At 37.7% G+C, this 9,379-nt stretch overlaps 1 protein-coding gene across 1 annotated transcript; it reads right to left on the bottom strand.

The window, feature by feature from the left end:
• Positions 1-8: 8 nt before the first annotated feature.
• On the bottom strand, positions 9-8,481 carry LOC120633148 (protein C1orf43 homolog). Its single transcript, XM_039903272.1, has 5 exons — positions 8,270-8,481; positions 7,243-7,396; positions 5,938-6,157; positions 4,608-4,737; positions 9-1,255 (listed from the first exon to the last, which is right to left on the bottom strand). Exons 1-5 carry the CDS (start codon positions 8,429-8,431, stop codon positions 1,151-1,153), a joined length of 771 nt encoding a protein of 256 aa, XP_039759206.1. The 5' UTR covers positions 8,432-8,481; the 3' UTR covers positions 9-1,150.
• Between the last annotated feature and the right edge of the window lie 898 nt (positions 8,482-9,379).

Raw genomic sequence — 9,379 nt, 5'->3', positions numbered from 1 at the left:
GTGTTTCTTTATGTAAAAGGCTTTTTTTTTAATATTTATAAGCATATATCACTTTAAAAACTTTTTGATGTTTAGTGGTATTTTACATAAACAAGTAAAAATTATCAGAATCTTGTATGACCATGGTTCAATAATGTAAATGAAAACCGATATAATACTTCACAGGCTTTTTTTTAGTAAACCACTGCCATAGTTTTTACTACATGCCAAATTAAAATCATGTGACTCCTTACACTTTATTACGTACGCGTCGTGTAGTGTAGGTACCTTTGATACCATATATGTCATAAGAAATCAATGTTTTGAATTCGTTTGTAAGGAAAAATAAATGTTTCTTTTGATTCAATATTTTACAGGGTTATTCCTAATGGAATATACTTATACATCCTTCAATATTATTTCGTAATTCTGTTACACTTTGTATACTATGTAAACGACAAACATGGCTTCCTATAAGTTAAATAATAATTGTGAACGAATTGTTCAAAATATTCTGTACAATCAAAGTAAATCACTAGTCCTAAGTTATTTATACGAGATCTGACATTGTAAATAGATTGCAAGATAAAATCTAATTTTTAGTTAAAACTGTTTAAAATTGTAATAAATACATTTATAAATAATTATTTATTATTACACTTTCTAATCTAAGCTATTTACAGAAGTTCTCAATAATCATGTTGACTTCGTAATATTATATCGCTATCATTTCACTACCATGTACGCATTTTTAATGTTATTTACAAATCAAGAGCCCCATCATTATCCAAGGGGCTGCTTTAGAAGTAGTAGAGCTATTTGTGACAGAGCTCGTGTGGGAATTACTACAACAATGTTTATTTTTGATGCAAAGCAGCATGTGTATGCTGTAGTAATGTTGTGTTCCTTGAAGGGCTTGGTTGATGGGCACAGGGCGGCAAATTGCAGGATGTGATCTTGACCTTCTTCTTCTTTTTGACATGTTCCGCTTACCGTCAGGTGGGCATCCATTAAATATATTTTTCACTTTGTCTTTACTAAATGTATCTTTGTAACTAATTCACTTATCAGTGCCACTCGTCACAATATCACTGTCACACGGGTCGTCTGTCCAAGTCACATGTGGTTGTGCTTGCTACAGTGTCTGCGCGGGCTGGCGCAGGGCGCGTGCTCAGAGCGCCGTCTCGTCCGCCGGCGCCTTCACCAGCGGCTCGGTAGGGCTCCGCACTGGGACTCGGATCACCTCGTCTTCCATTTTAGTTTCTATGGGCATGTTCTAGAACAGAAAGATGAATGATTTGGTGTAAATCGAGAAGCGGAGATAGCTTAGTGGACGAGACTTCCCATTTGATGGCACCAAGTTTGATTATATATTTTATCACTAACTCTATGGCAATATGACCTATGGGAAGTCACGGTGGAGTCTAAGATAGCAAAGTAATCTATTATTTGTATGGAATTTCATCATCATCAACATTAACCCATTATGGGCCCACTACAGGGTACGGGTCCCCTCCCACAATGAGAAGGGTTTAGACCTATCACACACTGGAGAGAGTTACGGAGAGCTCTGGAAAAGAGCAATCTGCTGAGTTTCTTGCCGGCTCTTCTCAGTGGAATCTGCCTTCCGGACCGGTGGTAGAGTCACTACAAACAGACTGACTTGACGTTTCAAAAGTGTTGCTGCTTCAAAGAAGACAACTTTAGTAACAAGTTTACTTAACAGGTCGACAAGAGTTTCCGCTCACTCGTAGCACGAACGTTACGCTTAATTGGACAGAAATGGCATTAATATACCAGATGTTTGGTGCATCGTGTGCCAAATCGAATCTGATGATTGGAGGGGTCTTTGGCTATCTCTTCAGCCCTCGTAAAAAAATCTTGCTCAAACGGTTTTTTTTATACTGATTTTAAATTGTTTTTTTAAAAATTGTAAAAATTCTACATTTAAATTTTAATAAAAAATAAAGTTGTTAAGTATTAATTAATTTTCTTTTTAATCTTTAATTTGTAACGTTTTACGCTTCTTTTGAAACTAGAATTACACGCCAGCAACATCTAGTTTTTGTTTTACAGCCCCGCAAAGTTTTTTTTACGTAAAAAAATAAGCTTGAACGTCAACTTTCGGTTTTAATAAAAAAAAAACTAAAAGTGATCATGTTCTTCCAATTTTTTTAAAACATCTCTGGACTGTCCCCTTTCTAATGGTGTGCAATATGCCATGAAAAGTAATTAGTAACATCACTAATTTTCAAATTTTCTAAACTCAGTCACAATTTTCTAATATTCAACAGATGAAAGAAAAACAAGTTTTTGCGTAAATAAAACTCACAAGCAGGTAAAATTTTTAAATTTCGTAGGTTTTACTTGAAATAAAAATAATACATTGCATTTGAAACATTTATTTCATAATTTTTACAAATTCTGCTCAAATTGTTCACCCCTGTTTCGAATGCAGGCCCGACATCTTTGACGTATTGTTACAGTTGTAGTCCGAAGCCGTATTTCGTTCTTAATTGTACCGAAGGCCGCTTCTATGCGTTGTATTAGTACCTCCCTCGTTGGGACTTCTGTGGCGTATACTAGCTCTTTGGCACGTCCCCAGACATAAAAATCTAACGGAGTTAAGTCTGGGGAACGTGGAGGCCATGCAATAGGCCCATCGCGCCCAATCCACGAATTGGGGAACACATTATCGAGGTATTCCCTCACAGTTAAACGCCAATGCGCGGGACAGCCGTCATTTTGAAATACTATGGGCACATCTTCATTAAACACGGGCACCTCGGCCAATAATTCCGGCAGATCATTTTGCAGGAACTCTAAATAATTATCGCCATTTAAGTTATCAGGCAGGTAGTGCGGTCCAATTACCTGATTCCCAATCACTCCTGCCCAAACGTTCACACTAAACCGTCTTTGAAAAGATTGCTGTCTTTTGGCATGTGGGTTTTGCCGTTTCGGTGCCCAATGGTGTAAATTGTGCAAGTTAAGAATCCCTTCTCTGGTAAATTTGGATTCGTCAGTCCACAGTATTCTTTTTAAAAAATCAGGATTATCCACATCTGTGTGTAACAAAAACCGACAAAAGTGCATTCGTCTGTCAAAGTCGCCACCCTCAAGACCTGCAACAACCAAAAATCTTTTTAATTCCCCTTGAGCAGTAATTAATTGCACTAGAAGATTATGGATACCTGCTAAACAAAGGCAACGTCAAACAAAGGTTTTAAATTACGTACCTTGAACCGGAGTCTCGTGGAATGGATATTTTTCGTTTTGTCGAAGGACTTTCCACACTTTCCATATTGAAATATCAAGTTGTGCCGCCACATATCTAATGCTTCTTGTGTCGTCTTCCTCAAAAAGTGCCAGTATTCTCTCGTCCACTTCAACATTATGTCGCACAACATGTCCCCTTGGTTCATGAAAATTGACACTCCCAGTCTCGCGTAAACGTCGGTATGTGTCTTGGAAGACTCTGCGGCCAGGTAATCGTCGACCAGGAAAGCGTTCCTGGTAAAGTCGTTGCGCTGCACGAGCGACACCACGGGCTGCACCATAAACCATTATGATGTCCGCATATTCCTCGTTAGAGTATGTCGTCATTGCAACAACAAAAAAGTCAACAAAGTTTAACAATAACACCAAAAGTAAATAAAACGTAACAAAAAACAACAAAACTTAACGAAAACTAAATAAAAGAATCGTGGAGTACAGTAAGCTAGCACACACGTTAGGCAGCAGAGGCAGTGATGTCTCGACTAAAAAATAAGATGGCCGCCGTGTCGACGCGACGCGGGGCCCGTTCGCGATTGGTTCAAACAGGTTTGCACTATGCAAGAAAGGAATAGAAGATAGATTTCGCTTCACTAGAGTGAAAAAACTATTTTTGCCTGTTTAAACGAACAACGGGCGTATAACTTTATGAAAGAGACAGAAAATGTCATCTGCCTTGTGAATTGTGAGTGTTATTTACGCAAACCCTTGTTTTTCTTTCACCTGTTGAATATTAGAAAATTGCGACCAAGTTTAGAAAATTTGAAAATTAGTGATGTTACTAATTACTTTTCATGGCATATTGCACACCATTAGAAAGGGGACAGTCCAGAGATGTTTTAAAAAAATTGGAAGAACATGATCACTTTTAGTTTTTTTTTTATTAAAACCGAAAGTTGACGTTCAAGCTTATTTTTTTACGTAAAAAAAACTTTGCGGGGCTGTAAAACAAAAACTAGATGTTGCTGGCGTGTAATTCTAGTTTCAAAAGAAGCGTAAAACGTTACAAATTAAAGATTAAAAAGAAAATTAATTAATACTTAACAACTTTATTTTTTATTAAAATTTAAATGTAGAATTTTTACAATTTTTAAAAAAACAATTTAAAATCAGTATAAAAAAAACCGTTTGAGCAAGATTTTTTTACGAGGGCTGAAGAGATAGCCAAAGACCCCTCCAATCATCAGATTCGATTTGGCACACGATGCACCAAACATCCTGTATAATATCGTCATCCATCCAGAGGATACGATACTCTCAGAATGATCTCTCTTCTATGCGGTGGCAAACATTGTGATGAACCCGGGCATGCGGGCCCTATGCGAAGCCGGTGTCGGAGCCGGCGGGCTCACCTCGAGGGCGGTGTAGTGGGCGGGGCGCGCGGCGGGGCGCAGGCGCGCGGGGTCGAGCAGGCGCGGCCGGCGCTGCGGGGAGCTGCGCGCGCCCGCCGACACGCACGACACGCTCTTCAGCAGGCGCGCCCTGCGCACGCGCACGCAACCCAGCGGTCATTACGTATATACACAGTACACACGGTAGGTTTAAAGACACGACATTCTCAAAAGAAACAGTTTCACTTAATGAGAAATTAAAATTCACATATTGAAGTGGTAATACATTATCTAGATAGTGTGATACAAAAACAAAAAAATACAAAAGGTAGCGCGTTTATAAAAAATTTTAACAATGCTTTTTATGAAATGATTTAAAAGATTTCTCGCAAAAAATCTCTTTGAGTAGACTATTGCATAGTAGTGCTCCCTCAACCTGTATAGTTTTACTGCCATACTTAGTTGTAGTCTTGGGTAATCTTAATTTATGCCTATTTCGTTTATTTAGATTTGATTTAGTTTAAATAAGTAAGTTTTTTTCTAACTAGTATGCATGTTTTGTATTTATACAGCTGGCTAAAGGAAAATATGTTAGTTGTTTTATAAAGTTCTTTAGTTGGATAACGATAATCTAGTTGGAACAAGGTTTTCAAGAGTTTGTTTTGAGAAATTGGAATAATTTTGAGGTTTGTATCATATGCAGTCGATTCCGATCGTCGTTTCAGTCAATGGTCTTCTCGCGAAAAGCTTCAACCAACATCTTAAGAAGCTTTCGCTCGGTTGTTGGATCAAGGGTCGGATGCAGAAGGCAGTGGTCCTTGAAACGGCGCGTATAGTGAGGAGGTTCCTCACTCTGGAGCCCTTACCGCCGGTTGCTTGGGCATTCAAAAACCCCGCAAGCGGAAGGTGGATGTTTTTTCTAATAAATTTTGAAGTGTTTTTTTTTTTTGGTTTTTCAAGCATCGTTAAGAATTTAAAAAAAAAAATGAAAATCTATAAATTATAGAGAATAGCTATATATATATATATGAAATATATAAAGGCGCGGCGATACAGGCCGTGGTGGCCACAAGTATATGAGCTATACATACTACTTGGCACAGACTTAAAAATGTTTTAGAAAATATTTATTGAATAAAAAACTCAGTTCTTTTCTTTTAAAAAAAATGGTTTTTCTAATGTGTTCAATAAAAGTGTATTCCTAAGGCTCAAGAAGTCTCTTAATTCTTCGAACCTTTCCCACTCCTTTCGAACTGTGTAACTGCCAGGGGTTACGCTGAATTGGAGACGCGTGGTGATATTTCCCTCATTGTATGAAACAGTTATAGCAGTAAGAGTGGGAGATACTCACGCGTCCAGCAGTTTGAGCAGCAGGCGAGTGTAAGCTCTATACTCGTCCTCCCCGAACTCCGCGGGATGGTGTCTCGCGGACTCGTATGCGTCACAGAACTGATGGACGAGTTTCTGCCCGCGCCCGTCCAGTGGCGCCGCGAGAGACGACAGCAGGAACGCTCGGAGAGACTCACGCGGGTGGCGGCGGAGTCCAGGGTCTTGGTTAGCTATTTCTTCCTCTGTGTAACAGATAAGAGAAGCTTTAATAGTTAGACAATCAAGATCTGGTGGCTTCGGCCGTGGCTAGTTACCACACTACCAACAGAGAAGTGCGGCTAAGCGATTTAGCGTTCCGGTATGATGTCGCGTAGAAACCGAGGGGTAGCCCGCTACTATCTTAGACTGCATCAGCACTTACCACCAGGTGAGATTGCTGTAAGGGCCAACTTGTAGTGCAATTCAAAAAATAAATCGTTATAGGAACCTAGTCTTAAACCTCACTAGTAGTTTAGTCTGGATGGAAGCTGCACAACAAAGACATATTACTTCCAACCAATATTTTGATATGATGTCACATTAAAACTATAGGAGTTATTGGTTAGCCTGGTATCATCTTAGACTGCATTATCACTTAACATCAGGTGTGATTGCAGTTCAAGAGCTAACTTGTAGTAAAATAATAGTTTGTGCTGTATGTGTACAAAAAGATCCAAGAGAATTTACTTGGCAACTAAGTCCTAAACACATTTTATAGCTGTTTTAAAAGCCAATCTTCATTATTTTAGTCAAACATTTGTTGGAAATTATTAAAACATTTCATTACTGCTGTCCAACTTGGCACACTGGGCGACAAAAAAATTGGTTGTCTGTAAAGTCGGCTTACTGACGATAGTTGAACGTGACAACGTCGTAAGAAAATACTGATGGAATGGTTGCATTTTTCAAAAGAAAATTTTAATTTTATGTTTGATAGATATTATCGTTGCTATAAACAATTGACACCACATTCACTTTTCACTGCACTTCATCCTTGCCGAAAACATGTACATGTATTATTGTATAGAAGCTGTCCACGCGGACGCATCGCTCACTCATGTAGGAGAGAGACAGATGTCGAACGCGGAGGCCGACTGTGCCTCTTTGTCGCTCGTTCCGCGCTCTCGCTTGCACTTCAAGCCTTGGATGGAACGCCTCAGAGCGAGTTAACGCCGCATACGTCATTTTTTTCGTGCGTGCAGCCGGCTCCATCGAATTATAAGACGTTGTCACGTCAAAAATTTGTAGCAGTAAAAGTAGTAAGTAAACATGAAGAATTATACATTACCTAGTGTTTTAACATCATCCACAGCTCTGAATCGATAGTGGTAAGGTTGCTGAGGTTCCAGTATGTAGTGAGAGGGCTCTGTACACAGCAGGCGTGGCTCAAACACAATCCGAGGCACTGCTTCTATGCGCCTCTCTATTTCTTTTTTCAGACACTGATAACACAATCAATCTTAAAATTATTATAATGCATAGAACAATATAAGTATTCTGACAATGGTAAACTTCAAGCTAGGAAAATGCTGCTGTTATTGGTTGAAAAAAAAACAATAAAAACAAAAAAAAAAATGTCAATTTAGGTTTTATAAAAGTATTGTTAACAAGATGTTTAATCCCCAGGTTAGTCTCAAACGGAGTTTATCTTAAATGCTATCTTAATATATATAAATCTCTTGTCACGATGTTTGTCCGCGATGGACTCCTAAACTAATTAACCGATTTTAAATTAAATTGGCACACCGTGAGCAGTCTGTTCCAACTTAAGAGATAGGATAGTTTAGATTTTTAATTATAGTCGCAATTTTATTTTATTGCAAATTATTTTTCTATAATTAATTGACAGTCACATGTTATATATATATAATACTACTATACTAATTTAAGGCTTAGCGATACTGAATGCTTTAAAAATACAAAATCAAACGCAGACGAAGTCGCGGGCAACAGCTAGTAATATTATATATAAAAGTCTACTTTAAGTTTCAATTATATGTTCTTAATAGTAAAAAATTTAAGTAAGCTCAAATTTTTTTTATGTACAATAAAAGTATGTTCATTCATATATTCTGTAGGTAAAGAAACGATACTAATATACTTAAATCAATTACCAATTTCAAATGTAAAATAATGTTTATTCCTCGTAAAATTTATTTCTTGTTATTTGTATTTATTTCGCCTCACAGCGCGAGCTTTTTGTTAGGGACGAAGTACTAGTATAGGCACTTATATTTTAAGTTAAGAATAACTAGGTCGCAGGCCCCGTTTTTTTTTTTTTTTCCAAGAGCAATATATAAAGGGGGAATATTTACCTTCTTCGCGGCTGTCCCTATAGGGGCATGGGGTCCTCTCCTCGATCGAAGGGCAAACCTAGTTATTTGTCGCTTGGCGAATATGAACAGAATCACGAATGTTAATACACCACCACTGATGATAAATATTATATTCAGTATGCTCGTAAAGTCTCGCATCATTTTAATATTTTTGGAATCAGGGCTTCAGAAGAATGAAAACAAACAACCTCATCAAGAATCGATTTGAAATGACAGACGACATTGACAGTTGACGATTAAAACTTCAAACTGACATTGACATTTAAGCTTACATTCTAAACCATAGAGTAGGTAAAAAAAATGTACACTCAACTTTTTCTAACTTGTTTTTAATGTAAAGTATGCTCTAAATTTTTTTTATTATTATCTTTACAACAAAAAGATTATTTTAATTATAGCACAAGTGAGAGAAAATAGACTTACAATAAGCACCGCCATGACTCATGATCGAATCATATCTTTGAACCAACACGGCAACATAGGTGGGAATCAAACGTTATATTTCCAACTCCTGCCTAATTGCCACTGAAAAGGGATAACATTTAATTGCCAAGGCACGGCCACAGGGAAAAAGAGAGGAGAAATTTACCCTATATTATTTTCTCGACAGGCGTATGCTTGGAGAGTGTAGGAGAAGTTACACATTTATTCCCTCGCGGAGAGAAATGTTTTCTGCCCCCGCTAGCCGTGCAGGTGAAATTGCAGTTAAGGCTAACTTGAATGTTAAAAAACAGAGTTTACTATATTTCATTTATTTAGGTCGAGTAGGTAGATAAACATCTTTAAAGAAATGCTTATTGTTCATTCTATAAACGAATGCATAAACAACTCTCTGGAGCAGTATCGATGTATGCAATCGAAGCTATTACTTACTTATTTCTCAGTAAAGTATCAGGAACATTATTTAGCATATATATCCTTCAAAGCCTGAGCATTTGCCAATTCGACGTCTGAATGATCAGATTTAATATTTATTGAAAAAATAATCGTTTTGTTATAGGAATAATTGGCGGACCAAGCAGATGGTAACCGTCGCCTATGAACAAAGTACACTTCGCAGGGCATTGCATGCTTTTTATTAGTTATCTA

This window comes from Pararge aegeria, chromosome 21 (assembly GCF_905163445.1).
Source record: "Pararge aegeria chromosome 21, ilParAegt1.1, whole genome shotgun sequence".
Lineage (NCBI taxonomy): Eukaryota > Metazoa > Arthropoda > Insecta > Lepidoptera > Nymphalidae > Pararge > Pararge aegeria.
The sequence above is the reverse complement of the archived record's forward strand: the minus strand, read 5'-3'. Positions and strand labels throughout refer to the sequence as shown.